We start from the raw sequence: 27,917 nt of genomic DNA, 5'->3' as shown, positions 1-27,917 counted from the left end.
TTGGACCCTATAATAATTATTGGAATTTATTTATTATTGATAGCGGATTAGCTAGTGATAAAGGAGATATATGGCGGATAATATCCGAGATGAACTTCAGAAAGAAGGGATATCTAAATTATTGAACGATGAAAATAGGATTGTCGGTAATAATAATTTTATTGAAACTCCTGAAAGGGTAGGGATCAGTTCTGATCATACGGAAATAAATGGTAAAATTGATAGGGATCAATTTATGGAAATTGAAATCGATGGATTAAAAAAGATCGATCTGGCTATACCTGTTTTGGTTAGAAAATATGGTATAATTTTTGAAGAAAAATTAGGACGTTTAAATGATAATCAAGTAGACGTTAAACTTAAAGAGGGTTTTTCACCCATCTTTTTGGCTTGTCGAAGAGTTCCTTTTGAGTGGAAAAGGGAAATCGATGAAGAATTGGATCAATGGGTTAGAGATGGCATCATTATTCCTGTGGAATATAGTGAGTGGGCCACACCATTGGTACCTGTTAGAAAATCGAATGGAAAGTTAAGGCTATGTGCTGATTTCCGTGTAACGTTAAATAGATGGGTAGTGGAGGTAAAATATCCGTTGCCTAGGATGGAGGAAATTTTGGCCAGTTTAAAAGGTGCCAAGTATTTTTCCAAGGTTGATTTTTCTTCGGCTTATTTGCAATTGCCTTTGAAAGAAGAAATTCATAAATTATTTACAATAACGACTCCGAATTATTTGCCTTGTAGGCTACCGTTTGGATTAAGTGTGTCAGCGCCGATATTTCAGCGCACTATGGCATCAGTTTTCCAGGGCCTAGAAGGAGTTTATTATTATATGGATGATGTGTTGGTGACTGGTATAACACCAGAGCAACATAATCAACGTTTGGAAGAGGTTTTCAAGCGGATTCGTGATAAGGGTCTGAGGGCCAGCAAGGAAAAGAGTGTTCTTGGGGTAACGGAAGTTATCTACTTAGGACATCGCATTAATGGAATGGAGGTGAAACCTCCGGAAAAAAATTTAAAAAATATAACGAATATGAATCCGCCAACCAATAAAGCGGAGTTGCAATCATTTTTGGGAATGGTAAATTATTATCATCGTTTTGTGGAAGATTTTGCAAAATTGGCATCTCCATTGTATGGTTTATTAAAGAAAGGTGTTCATTTTGTGTGGAAAATTGAACAGAAAAATGCTTTTGATATTTTAAAAGGAAAAATTGGTGAGGAACCGATTTTGGTATGTTTTAATAATGATTTAGAGATCATATTGGCAGTTGATGCATCCAACAAGGGGGTTGGAGGTGCATTGTTACATTTAATGGATGGTGTGGAAAGACCCATCATAATTTTTTCGAGAGTTTTCAGGGAAGTGGAAACTAGATATTCGTTTATTGAACAAGAAGCCCTAGCGGTTATCTTTGGATTAACCAAATGTCGGGAATATTTGATCGGTAAAAGATTTATAATTTACACGGATCATAAGCCGTTAATTCGTCTATTTAAAAAAGATAATAAGGAGTTAATGCTGTCTCCCCGGTTGCAACGTTGGTTGTTACTGGTGGGAAGTTTTAATGTGGAAATCAGATATCGCAGGGGCAAGGAAAATTGTTTGCCTGATATTTTATCTAGGTTAGGATCCAGTGAAGGGGATCTTGACGGTAACAAAAGTATAATGGTGAATGAAGACAGGGTATTAATTTGTTCTTTATCACATATGTTAAAGGGTGGTCCTACGAATTGGGAGGATCTTAAAAGCAATACCTTAGGGGATAAGGAATTGGGTCGAGTAAAATTATTTTTGACGGGACAAGAACCGTGGAAAAATAATAGTAAAGTTTATAAAAAAATTGAAAAGGAATTGTCCGTAGTGGATGATTGTTTGATGCGGGGTAATAGAGCCGTGATTCCGTTGAAATTACGGAGTAAAATTGTACGATTGTTGCATGGAGGACATCAGGGTCGTGATAAAATGAAATTTTGGGCTCGTGAGTATGTATGGTGGCCTGGAATGAGCGATGATATTGAAAAGATTACAAGGAGTTGTATTCCATGTAATTCGTGTGCCGTTATGCCCCTGAAGGAAATAGGCAGTTATTGGCCGAGACCTGAAAGGCCGTGGGAGCGTGTTCACGTGGATTTCTTTGACTTAAACAAGAAGTCGTATTTTTTAGTTGTTGATGCATATTCTAAGTGGATTGAATATGAAGAGGTTCATGGATTAACCACTAGAATTGTTATCAAATTGTTACAAAGGTTATGGGCTAGATTTGGGATTCCAAAGACAATAGTGTCTGATGGAGGTCCGGCCTTTGTAAGTGAAAGTTTCAAAGATTTTTGTAATGCGATGGAAATTAAACACGTATTAGCTCCACCATATCATCCCAGTTCCAATGGACAGGCGGAGAGAATGGTAGCTATCGTGAAAAATTGGATTAAAAAGGCCAAACAAGAAAGTAATGATGTTTGGATGGCCCATTTATATTATAATAATTCCAGAAACCGAGAGGGAATTACTCCGGTGGAGTTATTTTTGGGGAGAAGGACCAGAATGCCGTTGGATTTCTTAAAATCCAAAGATGGAACTGGTGTACCTTCGGTTGATAAGATTGTAATAAAATATCCTGTGGGAAGAATTGTATGGGCTCGTTTGTTTGATAACAAAGGGAAGAAAGGGAAAAAGGTCGTATAGTAGAAAACCTTGGTTCCAAATTAAATGAAATTTTGCTAATAAATGGAATTACGGTAATCAGACATAATGATCACGTAAGGTTAGGAGAAAGTAAGAAAGGATAAAGATAATATGAAAATGCTTAAATATTAATCTTATCTGATTATTTTTCCAGAATCTTAGATTATTGGAATCATATAACATAATATGTTAAATGTGAATAATAAAAATATTGATTCTTTTGGGATACTCTGATAACGATACTTGCGTAGTATTGGGAGTAAGATACTATCATAAAGATAGGGGTAGGCTTCTTTGGGATTAAGTGTTAATGGAATCCATTAGAGGATGCTTAATTGAAACTATGAAAGGCCTGGAAAATGAAGGGATTTTTATATTTCGGAGGGAGAACTCAACATCCTATAATTATACGGGATTATAATTGAGTCTCGGGGTATTGAAGGGCAAAGACAATTTTTTTTTGTTTTCCCTTGAAGGAAGAGATTCCTTTGGTTATTTAAATAATCACGTAATTGATAAAATTAGTGGATTACAAAACAAAATTATATAACTTAATGAATTAGTTGAATACTGAACAACTGGGGGTGTTTTGGTAATTTATGCTTTCGGTTACATGGTATTAAAGTCCATCGGAGGAAAGTATTTTATTAATTTATTGATTATTTTATATACTCGAGTATCCTCATTGTAGAGTGATAGGAGTATAATATAAGTAATTAAATGGTATAACGAGGGAATCGTTTATGATTATGTTATATACCGAGCAGTTGTTTTTTTTTTCAAGGAAAGTAAAGAATAAAAAATGTAAATTTTTGTGATGGATGGTCAGTGGAAAAAGAAAAAGAAAGTTATGTTTTTTTTGTTTTCACGGACGGTTTACTTTGATGTTGCTATGGTATAAAGAAAAAAGATTCAAATTGTGTTAGACAATAAAGAGACTATAAACTTTGACCTTATGGTTGAACTAAGACTATAAACTTTGACCTTGTGATTGAACCAATGGGATTCACAAAAGTGAGAAGACAATTCGGGAAAAATTTTCGGTCGTTTCAATTGATGTTATGGAGGGCCAGCGTTATTCAGATCATGCCAACGATTAAATGCTGACTATCGTTATTCGAGTCAAGCCTGCAATCGCATGATGATTATCGGTACAACTAGTAATCAAGCTCAAGAGTATATAAATATGGAGTAAAAAGGGACAACTGGATATCCGTATTTTTCCTTATGAATACATTCTAAAGAAGAAAATTCTCTTATTATAACAACATAATTAATAATATAATATTTTTCAAAATATATATTAAATATTATATTTAATGGTGAAGAATGTCGTTGACCCATAAAGGGGTGACATGTCTTAGTATGTTAAAAAAATGTATATATATAAGCCTCAAATGTCAATCAGATGGATTGTAGACATCTGATTGGAGGAAAAAAATTATTATTATTTAATGTAAAAAAATAATAATTATTATTATAATAATATATTTTTTTGAAAATATATATTTTTGTAAAATTAATTCATTGAAAAATTTTTGTTAAATTTATGAAAAAAGAAGAAATAATAATTATATAATTTTATGAAATAAAGAAATTTTGAATAATTTAAATAGTATTTTGTTATACTTATTCTATCGTTTAATACAATTCAATATCAACTATGGGTATCCAGTTTACACTTAAAAAATGATGATATATATTTATGTTAAATTTGAACAATTTTAAACATATAAAAAGTCATAACACCTAGAGCTATGTTCATCTCAGGCTAGGATTTTGTACATATATAAAGCAGTGTGGTGTGATATCCATATAAAAAAAAATTGAAAAAAATACCTTTTTTTCTATGGCTATTTCCGGATTTATATATACTGTTATCGACATTAATCGTATTAAATTTAATTTTATGTCATGTTAAAGAACTATTATTAAGCTCATTATAAAACTTAAATTATTTCCCTAACATAATTATTTCCCTAACATAATTATTTCTCGAGATATATGAAAATAAATGAGGTGCATTTTGTCAAAAATGTACCATTTTTCACGCTTTATGCCCATATCTTAGCGGGTTAACAGTGTTGGAAGGTAAAATTTCATTTTTTTCTTAGTTATTGTATATACAACCAGTATGTAAAATTTAAGAAAAATTGAAGTCACCTTGGTTGATTTGATATGGAATTCCAATATATAAAAGTTCCCCTGCCAAATTTGAAGCAATAACCCCTGCAAGCGAGCCAACTTAGGATATCTTAATATACAAAACAAATAAATATACAAGTTTATGAAATATTACTTACAGAGATAGGATTAATTTTATACTTGCTTTCTCCCTTTTTCTACAATAGTTCTCAATCACCATTCAGGTCCAAAGATTCTTCCAAATAGGAATATAGTTATTCACATGATTAGGATGGTCTGATATCCCATCCTACCACTCAGAAAACGTAGTTTTACTTTTTTTGGCTCTATAAAATTTATTAAAATTAAATTGTTTTTGCCCATAAGAAAAATGACATTTAATACATTTGAGCTTACCTACATATTTTAATTGAGTAAATTGATTAATTCACTACTCTCCAGGTACTATTATCGCATGACAATTATGATTTTTCCATCATTATTAAATCATGTGGAAAGTCCTTTTTTTTATTTATTTCATTGTGAAACTCCTGTGATAATATCTTCATTTTTTATTTGGATTCAATAGGTTAACGAATGAAATAGGGACCCATGCTTATTTTTTCATATATATATGTATTTAACTTTTTTATTTTACCAATTATGTTAAAAATAATTCATCTTATCTAGAATTCATTATTTATTTTCCATAAATAAATATAAAGTTAAGTGGGTTATAAATTGACCTCCAATTGCTCACCAATTCTTTAAAATGGACCAACATATCAACCAATTCCTTCAAAATAGTTTTATCAATGTTAACCATTTATAGGCTAGCTCGGACATTAAATTATTTTTTATATTTTTTGAATTTTAGGTGAATATTTGGATTAATACTATTTAAAAATAAATTACAATATGCTTATTTTAATTTCGGCTTACAAGCCAATGGAAACAATAAACTCTACCTATGAAGCAAGTTAGTGCTCCAAAATTTTTGCCAACTTTGCTTAAAACAGCGTCATATTTTATAATATTAACTCCTTTTTCATAAAGGGGTTAAACAAATAATTACGGAATTATAATGAACTATTATGGTAATAAATAATTAAAAACCGGTATAGTAGTTTTTGTTTTGGTGTGCAGCCATTTTTTTGTTTATTTGGTTAGTAACTCTAGTATTATAATTTCAGCTACTAAACTGATTGAATAACTTTAATTTCTATTGACAAAGCAAAAAAAATGATATAGGTTTCATCATTAATATTTCAAAATCTCCGAGATTTAAAAGTTATATAGCATGATTGAAATGCAGAGAATTTTATATATAAATACTATCAACCCGATCCTATATTTTTTGAAAACGCGAAATATCTATCCGATCCTATTCAATATTTAATTTGGTACATCCCTAATTTTTTTGTTGAATGCATTTCATCTCACTGCCGTTTGTGATTCTCCAACATTTATGATGTGCTTCCCATTATTTTTGATTCCTCATTATTTGTGACTGGTATCTTTGCTATTGTTAAAACAAACATTGAAAATATTAAAAAGGTATATAATATAGTAGGATAGCAGATCAATTACAGGGTTTCCCATTCAAAAAAGGAAAAATCCCAATCAAAAAAGTAAAAGTTTCAATCATAAAAGGAAAAGGTCCGATCAAAAAAGGAAAAGGTCCAAACAATTTTTTTGTTTGACACTTTTCCTTTTTTGATCGGACTTTCTTTTTGGGAATTTTCCTTTTTTGATTGAACCTTTTCATTTTATGATTGGAACTTTTCCTTTTTTGAATGGGAAACCCTGTAAGTAGCACATTTAATGATTAAATTTAATCGAAAAATTTTATTTCCACAACCTTGTAGCAGTGGCGTATCCAGGATTTTCTTATAGGGGGGAAAAAAAATTTTGGGGCTTCTCCCCCAAACCCCTTTTACCTGGCCTTCGGCCAGCTTTTCCCCGGCCTACGGCCGGGTCTTATTTAGCTATTCTATTAAATTATTCATAATTTAATTATTTTTCTATTTTTAACTATTATTTACTAATTCGTGCTTATGGATAGGATATTACAAGCCTCTTTTTTATTATTTCAAGATAGGTATATTATATTTAATAATGTTTTTTTAAATGTAAAGTTGAAATAAAGTGTAATGTCATTTTTTTTATAAAATTTGCTTTAAAAACTAGCCTCAGCTTAAATTCTCATACAATATAAGTAGAATATAATTTTTTTATTGAAAATACTAATAATAGTTTAAAATATTGACTAGAAAATAATTAAATTAACAAGTTTTTTTTAACTTCTTATCAAATACAAGATTTTTAATTATTTCGTTTGTCGTTGGAACCAAATCTCTGTGTATATTTAACAGAGCTAACCCATTTAGCCGAGATTCAGTACTTCGTAAATATGTTTTCAACCCTCTCAAGTTGGAAAAAGTCCTTTCATTCGTACATGTTGTAATAGGCAAACATGCAAGAATATAAAACAACTTCGAAATATTAGGAAATTGAGCCAAGGTTTCTTTACACCGATTGAGCGCATCAATAGCATGCTCAGGTAAAATAGCTAAACGTATAAATATTTATACCACAATTCGAATTCACTGATTAAATTTATTTCAGTATCAATCTCATAGGAATAAAATTTTTCTAAATATTTAATTTTACCAATAGTGGCATTAGAAAATGAAGAAGGATCTTTGGGTAATAAAACTTGAAGATTGCTAAAAACTTGTTTTTTATCTAAAACCCGTACTTTTATTTGCGATAAAAAAGTATCTAAGAATGGGATGAAAATGGATATTTTATAATATTCTTCAGTTGAGCCAATATTTATTTTCATCTCAATAATGGCCTAGGTGCTAGACGAGGTTTAATTAGTATTATATCATAAAATTTAGCCTTCGATTCAACGTCTACATTCATTCTTCTTATTGTATCTACCTGTTCATGTATATTTTCCGCCAAATCAATAACCTGAACCAAATCTAAATTTGGTTTTTGTAAATTTCTACAAAGTAGTGAGCTATAGGAAAATAATTTATTGATGCAACTAGCAGCAATGATAAACTCTGATTGATCAATTGAATTCAATAATGATATCGCTGCTAACGACACATTACTTTTTTTTCATGCTCAACCTTATTTATAAATTATCGTTTAATTTCAATCTCTTTGACTAAATATTTTTCCATTTTATTAATATATTTGAATAATATGTTGGAAAATTGATATTCAAATATTTGTAAAATTTTGATTGGTGGGGTGGGGGGGGGTCTGGGGGGTAGGGGTAAAATTTTTATTAGCTTAAAATGATATTTATGAAAATAGTCAAATTTCCGATGGGGGGGGGAATTTCCCCCTTTCCCCCCCATTGGTTACGCGCCTGCCTGGTAGGCAGAAACACGATCGCCTTTCAATTAAATATTTTGCAAGCTAACTATTTTTTTTAATCATTTATTTAAAGGTGGAGCTGGAGGAAAAGGGACTTGGGGAAAATTTGGGGAAGATTATAGTAACGAGAATCATGCTTGCTATATTGACAAAAATGATCCCAATTATGATTCCGAATGTTCGGTTTACCATTATTTTAATGTTACACATGGGTCATTTCATTACAAATCAACAGTTTTGGATGACCATCTCAAAAATGAAACTTGGCATATTAGTTATTTATGTTGTAAATTTTTATTAAAATCGAAATTTTATAGCGCTAGCTACCCAGATCTAAAGATATACTCCTTCAAAGTCTAAAATCGCTAAATGCATTAATCATATTCTGCTTATATATGATTTTATAACCCTTAAAAATTCTATATTAAAAAATTTAAAATAAAAAAAAAAAATTTTCTGATTTTCGGTAAATAAAATATTTACATTGTTGAGAAAGGATTTTTTGGATGTTAATATTCACTAAAATGTTAATACCTTCATATTTAACTGTTTAATCAAAAAAGTCGAAAGCCATTTTTGTTATTTCAATTTTATTTATTTTTATTTATAAAATATATATATAGATGGCGTTAAATTTTAAAAATTATTACCGTATAATATATATGATAAAAATATTCATTGTATTGGTATTAAAATTTAAAAATCCATTGAGTATAACCAGGGGCGGACTGGCGACGCTACGGCCTCGTTAGCATTTTTTATAGCGGCCTCATTTATATGTCGGCTTCGCCCTCATACCCCCATTTTGCCCAGTCTTCGACCAGGTTCTCTTAAATAGCTTCTTTGATTTACATGATTTTTATTACTTCTTATTTTTGAAAATAAGCTCAAACGTTTTACATTTTAGTAAAAAAAAGAATAGTATTATACGATAATATATTTTATTTAAAAAAAATGCACATCTAAAATCATATTCATTACCTATATAAAATAGTATTAATTGAAAATATTTATTTTATATTAGATTTACAACGATATTGCACTATAAAATCAAATCATACATCACATGTTAAATATAAAGAAAATGCATTCTCAATATATTAAATCAATTAATTATAAATATAAAATTATTGCAGTTATACAATATTACAGAGAATAAAATTGCTGCACTTTTATAAAATCAGGTACCGACCATATTGTAAATAATATTAATAAAATTCTAATAAAAGAAATAATTTTTACGTTAATAAATTTCTCATTATAAACCTTTGCGCAAATATACAAGAATATCTTCAAGTTCAATTTACTCTAATCTCGTTCAACTGACATCATTAAAAAACGCTTCAAATTTTTCTTGGTCAAGGGTCAATATTAGCTCTCAGCTTATTTTTATAATTTTTAATTTACTAAATGCTTTCTCGCAATTAACCTGAGTAAATGATAAAGTTAAAATGTATTCATTTGCAAAAATAAATTAGTGTCTATTGTATGTATATTGTATCATGAAAGAATTTCATACACGCATATTAAACACTTGTTATATTCCATCTTCTTCATTTGACTCCTCACTTGTACATGCGATATCATCGTCCGTTTCATTTATAATTCTGCTACCAAATCTTTGAATACACTGGCAAATGAACATAATTCGTTATGAAACTCAATATATATGCTAATTGTGCCAGTTTTTCCAAGGCCTTTTCAGAAATTCCTTTAATCTTTACTATTTATTTCATCAAAATGTCTTGGATGCAAATATTGCACATTCAAGCTAAGCTCTCAATTCGCAGAAAGTAGTTCCAACAAGCTGTTTATAATTTGATCAATTATAGGACGAAATAGTTCGAACCTATAAAGGTCAATCGATTCTTGAGGACGTTCATCTTGGCATTTGTCACTATATATTCTCTTCGCTCGTCCTATTCGATCTTTTTACAGAGCATTTTATACTCAGATACTCTCCGGGAGCTATAAATATGAAAATGTTTCATTTAAATAGAAGCCATTTTATTGCTTTATTTTGAATCGATGTAATAATCGATAGCATCTTCTTTCATTTTCCATGCTGACAAAGTACCTAATTTTTTAGTTTAAAAATATGACAGTGGCCCTATTATTTTAAAAATTTCAAAATATATTATAGCTGTACTTAGAGTCTTAAATTAACATAAATTATGTTTTTGTCTCAAATTATTTATTATATTATAAATTGAAGTGCATTTATTATTATTGGGGGCAAGTCTTTACCATATAACCATCTAACTTGCCCACCACCTTATCTCACCTATTTTTTGCAGCCTTCTCAACTTATTTTGGCCAGATGAATTATTCTGTTTCACCCAAGCATCCATCCTTTTATCTGATTCACCGACCTGGATTTTATTTGATTTCAATGAATTAAAGAACAATAAATATTTCTACAATTAATCAATGTATAAAAATATATTATAATAAATTAATCAAAACTTAGCTTTTACTCTTCTCAAACAGAAGCCATTTTACTTCATTTGAAAAAAAAACAAAGAAAAGAACGTGGTAAATGTGTAGTGACAAGCGACGTTATTGATATATTATGCATTAAAATATAGTAAACGACATGACAATTCTCAAGGAATGTGATATTCAAATCATAGAGATATCATTAAAAATAAATAAATGATAAGAGAAAATAATGTGAAAATAATAATTTTTTTCTAATCGGCCTCTATTTTGTTATTTTCCTCTGATCGGCCTCAAAAATCGACATTTTCTCGCGGCCTCGTGGGCAAAATGCCCACCGGGTCTTATGGCCAATCCGCCCCTGAGTTTAACCAATTTGATCTCTTGAGGCGATATGCAAGCTGATAGCCCATACAAATATGATTATTATTAGGACGCTATATTGTAAAATAAAAATATTTTAAAATTTTATATACATATTATAAAAAAATATCCCTTATATTCCATTTTACGCCTATTTATAGTATTTCCTGAGGCTATAATTTGTAGGTATATTTTGTCTTTGTTGTAGATCTACTAACGTTATTTTTTGATGTCGCTTGTGGGGTAAAAGAAGGATATAATATTCCGTAGTAAGATAAAAAAAGAAATATATTTATCTTCTCAGTAATTTCATTCTTTTTAAGTACTTTGATTAACCACCAAAAATCGTCATAAACACATGTTTAGAAAAAAAGACCGGTCCAGACTTTAAAAAGAAGATATAATGAGCCATTTCCAGACAGAACGTTTTTTCAAAGCGGGTTTTAGGTAATGTTAACAGCAATTTTTTTTTATTGTCTAAAAAAATGTTAAATTCTAGAATTAATTTTTTTTGTATAATATAATTGTACACCCCTTACTTTCACCCCTGTCAATATTTAATCTAAACAGTACTGAAACAAATCCACTATAACAACCCCTTCAAATTCTTTATTTACTAAAATTCATAATATAAAAATTCATACAAAAATTATACAAATTACATTGTGAAGATCCACCTTATTTCATATTATTCATTTTTAAGATCATTAAGCTTCTGACATCCATCTCTCCTCACCAAAGACACAAAGAAACGTCTGTTGTTCTCCTTTCCCCAAAGCCCCATGTGATCACTCCTTTCCACTCCCACCCCCAAGGAAAAATTAATTATCATATCAGAAAATGACTGACATTTAGTATATTATATTAAATTTATTTCTTCTTTTTTCTAACGGCTACAACAATAATATTTAAAAAAATACAATCCGGAACTACATATCAAAACGCCATTTGATCATTATTAAAATCAAACCAGTTTGTTTTCTATTTACGATTTAAAAAAATGGGGATCTAGATTGTTTTTTTTAAAAATATTATATTATAATAAAAAAAAATTAATTCGAGAAGCTAACATTTTTTTTGAAAATAAAAAATTGATTGCTGGTAACATTACCTTAAAACCGCTTTGGAAAAACGTTCTGTCTGGAAATGGCCTTAGGCTATTTTCGACTTTGAAGACATATATCTTTGGATCTGATTCAGCTAGCGCTCTTAAATTTTGATTTTACTAAAATATACAGCATAGATAACTATCTTGTCAAGTTTCCTTCATTTTAGAGATGGTCGTCTAAAAATATCGTTTTTTGGTCAATTTAATATGGAATGACTCACATGTATATTTCAATTTGATAGTTTAAAATTTTATTGTTGATTTATATTAACCACACAGAATATTATATCCTAAATAGATTAAATATTGCATAAATATCACATTTATTAATTAAATATGCAATCATGTTAAGGAGAGTAATTCTGACATAACAATAGGATTTTCAAAATTTAGTCATTTAAGACCAAAAATTATGTATTACAGTGGACTAGAGACGCATAATGTTTGGATTTGTATGATTTTAGGCTGTGAATTAGCAACGCTGACGAAAGATGAGAAAATATTAGCAATATTAGACAGAATGACTTGAAATCCCTCGTTATCCACCTGCTATTTTGGTAACTGTAGCCAGTGTCCTGGTTTGGCACTCCTAAAGAATGCATAGAAAGATTTTCTTTAAAAATGATAGCGCTTTTGCAGTGTGAGTCTCCTTGGGTAGAACAATGCTGGAAACTATTTCTCAATTTTCAGACGAATTTATTAATTATTTTTTCGATAAAATGAATATTCTCATACGCCATTCATTTATTTGTGAACTATAGAGTTTATTTCACAATAACCTTAAAAATAGTTTAGAAAATAATCACTATCTAATTATTTTTGACTTTTTGGAAAATTATTTCTTTATTGTCCAAGACGAAGTTCAGAATTATCATCAAACAACTTCACAAGTTACCTTGCATCCCGCCGCAATGTTATAAAATAGGACATCAAATATAAAACCTAAGTTTTATGGTAACATCGGAATCTATAATTCATAATACTGTTTCATTCCATTTATTCCAATCGCATTTGATTTTTTAAAAAAGTTCGACACTCCATCAGAATTTATTACTTTTCTTATGATTCAGCACACATAAAAATAGGGTGAAATGAAGGGTATATAAGATCACATTGTTCCTCTTGTTAGTATATGTTAATCAGAATATATATATATATTATATTTTAAGTTTATAATCTAAGTCAAAACTATCTAATAGTTTTAAAAACATTTTGATAAATCTACAAATTTATATTTGATCTTTCTTCTACTTTTTGAAATATAATTTGTTTTCATATTTATTATAAAATTTAGCAAGATATTATCACTGAAATTTCAATACCAGAACTTGAGCGTCACATGTTAGCTGCTAAGGTTGAACCCATTATACACGAATATTTTAATCACGGAAATACGCAAGAAGTTATTGTAAGGGATCATTATTTATTATATTTTTTCATATATTTTGATTTAACATTATATGCTCGTGTTAATTAACATGAAATTATTCAAAGAGTTCTTATAAATCAGAAAATTATAGAATCATATTTTAATTGCTCTGACTTTATTACAGGCGGTTAACAAAGGGAGGGGGGGGATCGCCTTCCCCTCCTTTACCAATTTGTCTGTAACATTATAAGCTAATAAAAAATTTCCCTGCTTCATACTCCTCACTCTTTCTCCTCTAAAAATATATATAATATATCACTATAAGGAAGAATTTGAAAGAAAAAATAGTAAAAGTTAATAACTTTTTAAGATAACGGCTATAATTCAATTTTTTTTAAAAAAAAACATTTTTATAAAAAAGTGAAAACCCAAAATTATTTTTATGAAAATCGCATGTCAAAGGCCTAGAATATATGGATGTAAAGATCTATAATAAAATTTATGGGGAAAACGCACTTAATAATGTCCCCCCCCTTCATAAAAAAAATCCTGGGTATACATGCTTTATTAATATTAGAGATACGAGGATTCAAAGAAATAGTATTTTTCACAAAGCGAATAAAAATAGAGATTACTCTAAATATAGGGTAGATACCTATATTTGTTATTATGAACCTTTATTTTACTAAAATTATTCATAAATAATAAATTCAAATTTACAATTACCTACAGCTACTTTCCAAAAATATATTCGTTACTGATTGGCTATTTTATTGAAAAATAACTCGCTATACCTACTTTTTATATGTGGCATAGCTATTTTAGTAGCTACTTTAAAAAGTATGTCTAAATTTTTTTCTTAAATAAGGGCTAATAAATAAAATATTGCAGCACATTTGTTTATTTTTTTATAATCGTAAATGAAATCTTGATTAAAATTTGAAATATAATAACATATAATAAAAGGTTTTTATAATAAATATTAATTAATATAATTTTAATTAATTTGCTTTGTATTTCCTTTTAAGAGAAAATGTCTGGCAAAGAACATCTTTTTCTCACCAAAACATTCTTTGCTAGACTATATAAACTTTCAACTGGAGAATTGGATGCGATAGTGGTATTGTATTTTATGAATAGTGTTTTAGAAGAGGGAACTCTTTAAATATTATTGATATTGATGATCACAAAAAAATATGATTCTATCATTTTTATTATCCTCAACAGAAATATCATAAGAAAAATTTAAAACACTAGAGGTACGCATTTTGTTAGGTGATATTTTTAAAATTTGAGATTGAAGATGATGAAAAGATTCTTCATTTTGATTTCAAAATTTAAATAAATGAATTTAAAAAGTGAAAGGACTTGAATATATCTAATTCCTTAAAATATATTCATTTTATTTATTCAAATTATAAATTATAAACTTAGATTAAATATCCACCATTAAAAATATTAATTAATTTTTTTAATGTAGCAAATTAAATAACTAATTTTAGATATAGATACTCAAAAAAAGTAGCGGTGCTATGCGTCGCTACCGGTAGCTACTTATAAAAAGTGGCGCGCTACTTTTAATTTGTCCCAGTGCATACCTAGGACTATCCCTTGTTATAGACTCTTATGGTTCCCCAGTTCAGACTATGGAATTCCCCAGTTCCTTGAACACCAATGTTTGATTAATGTAAAAATGGGATGCTTTATTAAGAATGCGATTAATCCCACTTTTTGCCCTCTATATTATTTTAGGTCATTCCTCTATTAACGTTTGAAGTTAATATGTGATCTATCTACACATGATAACTCTATGCGCGAAATCTCAAAAATTTCAAGTAATTTAAGTTAATTCCATCTGGACGTGTTGTCAGAAGATATAAATTTAAGGGGTTCCAAATTCGATTAATGTCTGCGACTTTTAACCTTGTAATGTTGGTAAAAGATTTATCCAAGTCGGCTCAAATAGCGCTGACCCAAATTTTAGATTGATTTTGACGTCTAGAGTAGTGTTGCATAATCGGCTAAAAACTACGCCTAAGCCTAATAAAGCTAAGCCTAAAAATCGGCTAAAAATAAATTTGTCAAAAATTCTGCATCGATGCCTTGCATTAATTATTATTTATTTATTTAAAATAATTTATTTTATTTATATTTAATGAAAATATTTTTTTATTAGCAACAAATAAACATATGATTTAATATTTTTTATTTATATTATTATATTTTGAAATGAAAATAAATTTATTTATTTGATGTTTTTTTAATAAAAAAAATAATTTCTAATAAATGAGGTAGTTTTTTCTATATAATTTTTTAAAAATATTTATATTAAACTTTTTTGATGTTATTTTATTTGATCTTTTTAAGGATAATATTTTAAAGTGACAATTGTCATAATCTTTATTTTTAAAGTTTTTTGAATTTTTTTGACGAAAATAGGTTAAAATAAGTATTGATAACATGTTTAAATAAAATTTAGTGAAGATGTACCATAGAAAAGTGACAATTATCATAATCGTTATTTTTAAGGTTTTTTGATTTTATTGTCATAATCGTTATTTTTAAAGTTTTTTGATTTTTTTGACGAAAATAGATCAAAATAGTATCGATAACATGTTTAAATAAAATTTAGTGAAGATGTACCATAGAAAAGTGACAATTGCCATCGTTATTTTTAAAGGTTTTTGAATTTTTCTGACAAAAATAGGTTAAAATAAGTATTGATAACATTTTAAATAAAACTTTAGTGAAGATGTACCCTAGATAAGTGACTATTGTCATAATCGTTATTTTTAAAGTTTTTTGAATTTTTTTGACTAAAATAGGTTAAAATAAGTATAAAACAACATTAAGAAAATCCGGGACAGGCCGGCTCTGAATATATAAAGTACGGATAAAATTCTGGCCAGGCCTAACTTTTTTTTGAAAATAGGAGCCAGGACGAAATTTTTCTATTTTAAAAATTCGGGTCATGCAAATACACCTCTACAGCTATCTGATAAATTAATTATTTACAAAAACCACATTTAAAAATTCATAAACAACCCTTAATATGAATAAAAACCACATTAAAAAATATTTAATAAAAAATTTTATTAATATTTACATCTATGAAAAAATAAAAAAAAATGTCGAGTTAATGAATGATTATTTATCAATCAAATTATCTTTAGCTTAAAAGAAATTAAATATTTATATTTTAATTTCTTTACCTATTAAATTAATTATAGCACTAATTTTAACTCTTTTGCTTCAAAAAATTCAAAAAACTTTAAAAATAACATGACAATTGTCACTTATCTAGAGTACATCTTCACTAAATTTTAACATGTTATCTATATTTATTTTAATCTATTCTCGTCAAAATAAATCAAATAACTTTAAAAATAACGATTATGACAATTGTCACTTTTCTATGTTAAATCTTCACTAAATTTTTATTTGTTATCAATACTTATTTTAATCTATTTTCGTCAAAAAATATCAAAAAAACTTTAAATATAACGATTATGACAATTGTCACTTATATAGAGTACATCTTTACTAAATTTTAACATGTTATCAATATTTATTTTAATCTATTCTCGTCAAAAAAAATCAAATAACTTTAAAAATAACGATTATGACAATTGTCACTTTTCTATGTTACATCTTCACTAAATTTTTATTTGTTATCAATACTTATTTTAATCTATTTTCGTCAAAAAATATCAAAAAAACTTTAAAAAGAACGATTATGACAATTTTTCTAAGGTACTTCACTGAAGTTTTATTTAAATATGTTATCAATACTTAATTTAACATATTTTCGTCAAAAAACTTTAAAAATAACGATTATGACAATTGTCACATTAAAATATTATCCATATAAGATCATATAAAATAACATCAAAAAGGTTTAATATAAATATTTAAAAAAAATTATTTTGAAAAAACCACCTCATTTAATAAAAAAATAGATAATTTTACAAAATTGATAAAAAAAATAATGTTTATTTATCTAATAAAATTTACAATATAATTCCTCAATAAAAGATATATTTACAAAGATGATTGTGAAAATCACTAATAGATTGTAAAGTGAAACGAATCTAACAATAAAAGGGGGTAAATATACAAAGATTTTTTTAAAATTTAAAAACATATTGAAATTTAATATGAACAAGTAATCAATTAACAAGATTAATCATTGAAAAGAAATGTGTTGGAAATTTTATTAAAAATAAAAATATGTGTTATAGTAAAAAAAAATATTTATTAATTTTTTAAATTTTTCTTAAATAAGTAAAAAAATATTTATTAATTTTTAAAATTTTTCTTATATGTAAAAAATATTTATTAATTTTTTATATTGTTCTTAAATAATAAAAAAAATGTTTAAGGTAGAATCTTTATTATCCAATAGTAATATTATTCTTCCAATTTAAATGAAAACTTCTAATCATCGTCGAGAATTCAAAGACCAAAAAGAATACACAACTATTGGAATAAAGAAAAAATAGATATAGTTACTAAAATGTTATCAATGCCTGAAAGACAACAGATGAAAATTAAAGACATTGCAAAATACGTCGAAATGTCTACAGCATCGGTCCATAAATTTAGACGGGACACATTCCCAGATATAAATGAAGATTAAAAGAATATAGTATTCAAAAAAGAGGAAGTAAAAAAAAAATTCTTCCTTAATTTAAAGGTGCATCATAAGTTTATCGATGGATAAAAAAAAACAATTTGCAAATATATCAAAATATAGGTTGGTCGAAAAAAGAGCTGACAAAGAGCCTGATAGAAGAAATACTCATGGGGCAATCAATATTCGTCAAATCTATTGTGTAAAAATCTTAAATACCTCAAGAAAAAAATTATATTTCTTAAATGAAACTGGAATAAACTTGCACGTTGTACAAATATACTCCTGGGCACCATACAATGTCCGTCCAATAATAAAAATCCCATCCTCTAAGGGTAAAAATTTAAGCATTTTGTACAATTGGAATTGGAGGGGGCCATTACAAAATAATCGAAGGAGCTTATAATGGGTTGTTATTCCGTGATTTTATGACAGAGTTTATCAGTGTCTTACCACCAGACGCATTTATTGTAATAGATAATGCATCTATCCATAGAAGCCATCTTATTGATGCATAAAGATAGGATTGAATACCTACCACCATATTCACCTCAGCTAACTCCCATCGAAATGGAGTCTTGAAAAATAAATATCGAGCGATAAATCCCCGCCCTAATTCAAAAGGTGAAATTATTGGGAATATTATTCAGCTCTTACAAGGATTTATTTCTTATGATTTTACTAACTCTTACAATCACATGCAAAGCTATTTGGAGTTGGGTTATCGCGGGCAACTGATTAATTAGGTAATCCTTTTAATATTTATATATACGCCAACTAGCGGATTTTATATATTTGTAATTTAAAATGTTATTATAATACTTTTTTTTAAAGATAATTGTATTAATAGATTTAAACTAGTTATTATAAGATAAAAGAAAATACATTGACATTTGCAGTTTAGTCAAACATGTGAAACACGTCAAACACCTTTTTAAATAATAATATAATATGATTTTAAAATATACTAAAAAAAGAAAATTTTTTATTTTTTTTCTTAAAATAATAATATGCCAACTTGCGGATTTAATATTAATGAAATTTAAAATGTAATTATAATTATATTTAATTTATTTATATAAAAGGATTTAGACTATTTATTATGAGATAAAATGAAATACAACTATTAATATCTATTCATTTTTTATTGATTATATCTAATAATATAATTTTTATAAGTTATACATATCATAAAAAAATGAATCTTGCTCCAATTAATAGAACATATATCAAAAATTTTTACCTAAGAATTTGCATTTTACCTTCGCATTTGCAGTTTACCTTAGCATTTGCAGTTTGCCTTAGCATTTACAGGTTAGTCAAACCTAGTGTTGCGTAATCGGCTAAAAACTACGCCTAAGCCTAATAAGGCTAAGCCTAAAAATCGGCTAAGCCTAATTAGGCTAAGCCTAAAAATCGGCTAAGCCTAATTAGGCTAAGCCTAAAAATCGGCTAAGCCTAATTAGGCTAAGCCTATTAGGCTAAGCCTAATAATCGGCTAAGCCTAATTAAGTAAGCCTAAAAATCGGCTAAAACTAAAAATCGGCTAAGCCTAATTAGGTTAAGCCTAAAAATTGGCTAAGCCTATATATATCTGCTAAAATTAAATTAGTCAAAATTCTGCATCGATGCTTAGTATTAATTATTATTTATTTATTTTAGTAAAATAATTTATTTTATTTATATTTAATGTAAATATTTTATTATTATCAACAAATAAACATGATATGATTTAATATTTTTTATTTATATTATTATATTTTGAAATGAAAATAAATTTATTTATTTGATGTTATTTTAATAAAAAAAATAATATGCTGCTATATTGTAAAATTGTAATATTCTTTTTAATATAATTTATTAGTGATTTTTACAATCTTCTTTATAAATACATCTTTTATTGAGGAATTATATTGTAAATTTTATTAGATAAATAAACAATCTTTTAGGTGAAATCTTTTATAACTTTTTTATCATTTAAAATTATCTATTTTTTATTAAATGAGGTGGATTTTATGAAACTTTTTTGATGATTTTATATGATCTTTTTAAGGATAATATTTTAATGTGACAATTGTCATAATCGTTATTTTATAAGTTTTTTGAATTTTTTTGAAGAAAATAGGTTAAAAAAAGTATTAATAACATGTGTAAATATAAATTTAGTGAAGATGTACCAAAGAAAAGTGACAATTGTCATAATCGCTATTTTTAAAGTTTTTTGATTTTTTTTGACGACAATATGTTAAAATAAGTATTAATAACATGTTTAAATAAAAATTTAGTGAAGATGTACCATAGAAAATTGACAATTGTCATAATAGTTATTTTTAAAGTTTTTTGAATTTTTTTGAAGAAAATATGTTAAAATAAGTATTAAAAACATGTTTAAATAAAAATTTAGTGAAGATGTACCATAGAAAAGTGACAATTGTCATAATCGTTATTTTATACGTTTTTTGAATTTTTTTGAAGAAAATATGTTAAAATAAGTATTAAAAACATGTTTAAATAAAAATTTAGTGAAGATGTACCATAGAAAAGTGACAATTGTCATAATCGTTATTTTATACGTTTTTTGAATTTTTTTGAAGAAAATATGTTAAAATAAGTATTAAAAACATGTTTAAATAAAAATTTAGTGAAGATGTACCATAGAAAAGTGACAATTGTCATAATCGTTATTTTATACGTTTTTTGAATTTTTTTGAAGAAAATAGGTTAAAATAAGTATTAATAACATGTGTAAATATAAATTTAGTGAAGACAATGAAAAGTGACAATTGTCATAATCGTTATTTTTAAAGTTTTTTGAATTTTTTTGACGAAAATATGTTAAAATAAGTATTAAATTAATAACATGTGTAAATATAAATTTAGTGAAGATGTACTCTAGATAAGCGACAATTTTCATAATCATTATTTTTTAAATTTTTTGATTTTTGTTGACGAAATAATAACATGTGTAAATAAAAATTTAGTGAAGATGTACTATAGAAAAGTGACAATTGTCATAATCGTTATTTTTAAAATTTCTTTGATGTAAATGGGTAAAAATATAGATTGTAAAATTAAAATTGCCTGAGTATATGCCATAGAAACACATATGGTAATAATAGATTCTTCCCCAAAAACAGGAGCAAATTGGCATTTTATTACATTTGTTCATCGGGTCAGAAATTAATATGCAAAATTTATATCATAATATCTAATCCTAATTTAGAAATTATTATTTTTTTTACCAATTTTCATCAGACAATCTTGTTTAAAATTTGGGTAAACTTTTTTTTCTATTTTAAAATCAATATCGATGCAAGTTAACTATTTTCGTCAAAAAAAATCAAAAAACTTTAAAAATAACAATTATGACAATTGTCGCTTATCTAGAGTACATCTTCACTAAATTTTTATTTAAACATGTTATCAATACTTATTTTAAAATATCTTTGTCAATAAAATTCAAAAAACTTTAAAAATAACAATTATGACAAATGTCACTTTTCATTGGTACATTTTCACTAAATTTATATTATCACATGTTATTAATACTTATTTTAACATATTTTCGTCAAAAAAATTCAAAAAACTTTAAAGATAACGATTATGACAATTGTCACTTTTCTATAGTACATCTTCACTAAATTTATATTTACACATGTTATTAATTCTTATTTTAACATATTTTCGTCAAAAAAATTCGAAAAACTTTAAAAATAACGATTATGACAATTGTCACTTTTCTATGGTACATCTTCACTAAATTTATATTTACACATGTTATTAATACTTATTTTAACAAATTTTCGTCAAAAAAATTCAAAAAACTTTAAAATTAACCATTATGACAATTGTCACTTTTCATTGGTACATCTTCACTAAATTTATATTTACACATGTTATTAATTCTTATTTTAACATATTTTCGTCAAAAAAATTCGAAAAACTTTAAAAATAACGATTATGACAATTGTCACTTTTCTATGGTACATCTTCACTAAATTTATATTTACACATGTTATTAATACTTATTTTAACAAATTTTCGTCAAAAAAATTCAAAAAACTTTAAAATTAACTATTATGACAATTGTCACTTTTCATTGGTACATCTTCACTAAATTTATATTTACACATGTTATTAATTCTTATTTTAACATATTTTCGTCAAAAAAATTCGAAAAACTTTAAAAATAACGATTATGACAATTGTCACTTTTCTATGGTACATCTTCACTAAATTTATATTTACACATGTTATTAATAATTATTTTAACAAATTTTCGTCAAAAAAATTCAAAAAACTTTAAAATTAACCATTATGACAATTGTCACTTTTCATTGGTACATCTTCACTAAATATGTATTTACACATGTTATTAATACTTATTTTAACATACTTTCTTCAAAAAAATTCAAAAAACTTATAAAAGAACGATTATGACAATTGTCACATTAAAATATTATCCTTAAAAAGATCATATAAAATAACATCAAAAAAGTTTCATAAAATCCACCTCATTTAATAATATATAGATAATTTTAAAAAAATGATAAATTTCACCTAAAAGATTGTGTATTTATCTAATAAAATTTACAATATAATTCCTCAATAAAAGATGTATTTACAAAGAAGATTGTGAAAATCACTAATAAATTATATTTAAAGAATATTACATTTTTACAATATAGCAGCATATTATTTTTTTTTATTAAAAAAACATCAAATAAATAAATTTATTTTCATTTCAAAATATAATAATATAAATAAAAAATATTAAATCCTATCATGTTTATTTGTGATAATAATAAAATATTTACATTAAATATAAATAAAATAAATTATTTTACTAAAATAAATAAATAATAATTAATGCTAAGCATCGATGCAGAATTTTGAATAATTTATTTTAGCCAATTTTTAGGCTTAGCCCATTTTTAGGCTTAGCCAATTTTTAGGCTTAGCCGATTTTTAGGCTTAGCCTAATTAGGTTTAGCCGATTTTTAGGCTTAGCCTAATTAGGTTTAGCCGATTTTTAGGCTTAGCCTAATTAGGTTTAGCCGATTTTTAGGCTTAGCCTAATTAGGTTTAGCCGATTTTTAGGCTTAGCCTAATTAGGCTTAGCCGATTTTTAGGCTATACCTAATTAGGCTTAGCCGATTTTTCCACCTAAAATCTCGGCTAAGCCGTTTTTAGTCGGCTAAAATTAGCCGATTACGCAACACTAGTCAAACCCAAATAAAATTCCCATTTTTTATCACAAATTATATATTTATAACATAATTTTTTAAAAACAATTAATCTTGTTAATTAATTTCTTGTCCATAATTAATTTCAATATGTATTAAATTAAAATAAATCTTATTATATTTACCCCCTTTTATTGTTAGTTGATTTTTAACACTCGTTTCACTGTAAAAAGAATATTACAAGCATATTATTTTTTTTGTTAAAAAAAATCAACTAACAATAAAAGGGGGTAAATATGGTTAGGGTCCACTAGATCGTATGAACATTTGTGAAAAAACGTCAAATGACCTAAAATGGCCACAAATATATTTGAAGCGATTATAAAATTGTATAATTTTGAAACGTTGTTACAGATTTGGCAAATAAATAAAAAAATGCTTTTTATTTTAAATTAAATTTAAATGGCTAAATGGTAATTAATATTTATATTAATACAAGAACAGTATATATTAAAAAATAAATAGCAGATAATTTACAATATTTTAGCAAACTCTTAATGCTCTAGATCCATTAATATATAATAGACAGCACAATTGTATTATAAATATATCTTTGATATAACATCATTAAAATTTATATGAAATATCTCATAATAAAATTTTTAATTAATATATAAAAATGCAATCTCTTTTTTTTGCATGATAATGTATAAATTGAATTAAATTTTTGTTAGAATAGATAATATTATTGTTGTATTTTGATTAGATCAAACTATATTGAACCATTTGATTATTAGAATTTGTATAATAGCTTTGTTTAAAAATGATATAAATAGCAGATAATTTACAATATTTTAGCAAACTCTTTATTATAAATATATCTTTGATATAACATTATTAAAATTTATATGAAATATCTCATAATAAAATTTTTAGTTAATATATAAAAATGCAATCTCTTTTTTTTGGATAATGTATAAATTGAATTAAATTTTTGTTAGAATATATAATATTAGTTGTATTTTGATTTGATCAAACTATATTGAACCATTTGATTATTAGAATTTGAATAATAGCTTTGTTTAAAAATGATATAAATAGCAGATAATTTACAATATTATAGCAAACTCTTTATTATAAATATATCTTTGATATAACATTATTAAAATTTATAAGAAATATCTCATAATAAAAATTTTAATTAATATATAAAAATGCAATCTCTTTTTTTTTGCATGATAATGTATAAATTGAATTAAAATTTTGTTAGAATAGATAATATTATTGTTGTATTTTGATTTAATCAAACTATATTGAACCATTTGATTATTAGAATTTGAATAATAGCTTTGTTTATATGCACTCTTTGTTTTGCCTAGTTTTCTAAAAAAATTAATTATTATATGCAAATTAAATAATATATACTTTACAATTTTCTTATTGATAATTGTTGCGATTTAGCTTTAATCTCTTGGATTTTCATAATTATTTTGGGAACGAACTATTGCAAATTGGCTTTTTTTTGGGAACGAACTATTGCAATACGACAAAAAACCTATTTCCTAAATTTTCATACGAATTAGAGGGACGATACCAAAAAAGCATCAAATAAATTTATTTTCATTAATATAATAATATAAATAAAAAATATTAAATCATATCCTGTTTAATTTGTTGATAATTAAAATATGTACATTAAATTTAAATAAAATAAATTATTTTGCTAAAATAAATAAATAATAATGAATGCTAGGCATATCGATGCAGAATTTTTGACTAATTTATTTTTAGCCTATTTTTAGGCTTATCCTAATAAGCTTAGCCGATTTTAAGCTTAGCCAAATTAGGTTTAACCAATTTTTCACCTAAAATATTCGGCTAAACCGTTTTGTAGTCGGCTAAAATTAGCCGATTACGCAAAACTAGTCTAGAGTCGAAGCTTAAAAAAACAAACTCAACCCAAAAGCTTAATTTTTTTTTCGATTTCGTCTCAAAGTATGGTTCGTTTTTTAAGAATTTAAAATTATGGTCTTTTTTTATATCCGTCTTAAAATATAGGGCTTTTATTTTAAACTCAACATAATTTGGGATCTTTTTGTTACTTGATCCAAAATCCCCCTATGAATATAATAATATTTATAGGATATTAATATTATGGAAAGTTAATTAAATTCTATTTTAAGATTGATTCATAATGTTGTTAGTAGAGTTCATTCCACTCCAACTAAGAGTAGTTAGTCATTAGTTTATTTAGTCTAATAACAAGTCGTAAACTTGAGGACAGGATAAGTAGTTCATAATTATAAATAATTATTAGATTTTATTTTCGTTTTTTAAAAAAATATGTAGTCGACATTGCGTCGGCTTTCATATATGACACCCTCGTTTTGAAGTGGATGTTGAAATTTAAACCTGATAACGTGACTCCCCATGGTTGCAACCTTACGGAGGTTGAATTTTACCCTTAGGTACAATAGATCTTATAGAGGCTTTGCTATGGTAGACATTTGCGGGATAAATTTTACATATTAAGCATAAAGATTTATGAGCGATCTTACTTCGTGGATTTTTTTGGAACGGGACAGTTTTTGATTGATTCTGTCGTTTTAGGACTAGGGGTTAACCTGTCTGCATCAATAATGTGCCCTAAATATGCAACCGATGGTTGCACTTGATTTTTTTAGATTTATATTTAAATTGAAATCATCCAATCGTATGAAGAGCTGATATAAATTGTAACAGTGTTCCTCAGGTTTTCCCCCGATACTAGAATATCATCCAAATATGTTACTGTTTTTTAAGGCCGGCCGTTACATGTCCATAGTCCGCTGACAAATCATGGCGGCGGAGGAAATACTAAAAGGAAATCGATTGAAATTGAATGGGCCTAAGTGGGTGCTAATTGTTAACAATTCACTTGTGGTTTCCGTGACAGATATTTGGGTGTAGGCTTCTTTTAGATCTATCATGAAAAAATGGTACCTTCTTGCAGTGTTCAAAAATGTCTTCAATTCGGAGAATCGGTTAACATTCGGGCTTGACCCACGGGTTTAGAGTAATTTTGAAATCTATGCATAGGCCTAAGGTATTATGTGCCTTTTGAAAGTGCACAATTGGTGATCCCCATTTAATGTATCGGCATTTACTCATGGTAATCAGTTGTATAGTGTTATATCTATTTTGTTTGGAAAGTGCCCTAAGATATCAGAAAATATTCGTGGAAAAATCTGTTGTAGCTGCTCTATGTTATGATTTTTGGCTGCGATCTATTTGTATGATTTTTGGTATTTTGTTTAATATATCTCTTCCCATTATGGAGGGGTAATTGTCATTTTACTGGTATATTTCCTGAATATGTGATTTCATGGTAGTTTATAACAGTGGTGAAATGTCCTATTGGCTGAATGGCGTGTCCCTAAAATGATTTTAGTAGTATGTTTTTTGAGCGGGATAAGCTTGATAAGTAAGTCATATGTATTTTTCCCAATGATGGATACTGTTGAGCCCGTGTCTATTTCCATTTTTAGCGGTATAATATTTACTTTTATTTTTACTAGAAAAAGGTGGCTCTTGTTGATGTCTGATTCATATTTCATTGTAATTATGTAACTGTATATTTATTTTCTTCCCTTTATCTTCATTTGGTTCAAGATTAGCTGATAGGTAGGATATTGCTGATTGTTGTTGTATGTTTGTCTATTTGGGCAGTTGATTTGGTAATTCCCTAGGTTTTAATAATTGTAACAGGTGGGATTTTGATTCCGTTGAAAATTTCGGCGTGGGTGAATAGAATTTTGACTTGTTTATGTTGGGTTTACCTTATGGGCTGATTATTATGACGGCAGCACATTTTGCTCATAGGATTGTTTTGGTTTAGCGTTTCTGCCATTTTGGGCTATTTTTAATTTTCCTTTAAAGTTTATGTAATTCGCCATAATTATTCGGCCTCGTATTTCGGATGACTGGATTTCGGCTCCAAATTCGGATGAGAGTTCCTAGATGTGGTCTAAATCGCATTGTGTAGGAAAACTAATGAGGCATTTGCATATACGGTAATCGTTTCACCTTCTTATTGGATACGATGGCGAAGTTTATTTATTGAGAGTCCTTTATTATTATTATTGTTACCTAGAATCGTCTATATATCTTCCATTGATAGTTCTGTCATGGATCTTGGAGCAAATACCATTTTTAACTTTCTATATAAAATGTGTGTGACCACAAGATGATAAGAACAAAGATAATAGATTTGTGTCATTCTGATTGCAACGTTCTAGATAATTGTCCGTTGCCTCCTCAGGATCGTAGATTCAAGCCCCACGTTGGGTGCCAGTGAAATATTTGGATGATCATAGGCAGTTCAACCGTCGGGGAGGGGGATTCATCGACTGAGTTCGATAGTAAGGGATTTTCGGAGAAAGTGGCAGGGGGACCAGATTTTCCGGGCAGTTTGGTCATCATACTAAATACTAATTGGGGGCGTCACGGTCGATGGTATATAGGGTAAGTAAAATCTAGTCGCAAATGATTTGTTGATTTTCAGTTATAAGTAAAACAAATTTTTCGTCGTAGTTTACTTAAAAATAGATAATGAATCCCGATTACATAAT

At 27.0% G+C, this 27,917-nt stretch overlaps 1 protein-coding gene across 4 annotated transcripts in view; it reads left to right on the top strand.

The window, feature by feature from the left end:
* The window catches only part of LOC135923878 (programmed cell death protein 4-like), a 131,758-nt gene that overhangs the window by 31,083 nt on the left and 72,758 nt on the right, over nt 1-27,917 (top strand). For all 4 annotated transcript variants that reach the window (XM_065458864.1, XM_065458861.1, XM_065458863.1 and 1 more), the window contains exons 2-3: nt 8,283-8,392; nt 13,414-13,527. In XM_065458864.1, the coding sequence (XP_065314936.1) occupies nt 8,283-8,392; nt 13,414-13,527 (224 nt within the window). The remainder of the gene's footprint in view (nt 1-8,282; nt 8,393-13,413; nt 13,528-27,917) is intronic.

This window comes from Gordionus sp. m RMFG-2023, chromosome 2 (genome assembly GCF_954871325.1).
Source record: "Gordionus sp. m RMFG-2023 chromosome 2, tfGorSpeb1-WG-v2, whole genome shotgun sequence".
NCBI lineage: Eukaryota > Metazoa > Nematomorpha > Gordioida > Chordodea > Parachordodidae > Gordionus > Gordionus sp. m RMFG-2023.
The sequence above is the reverse complement of the archived record's forward strand: the minus strand, read 5'-3'. Positions and strand labels throughout refer to the sequence as shown.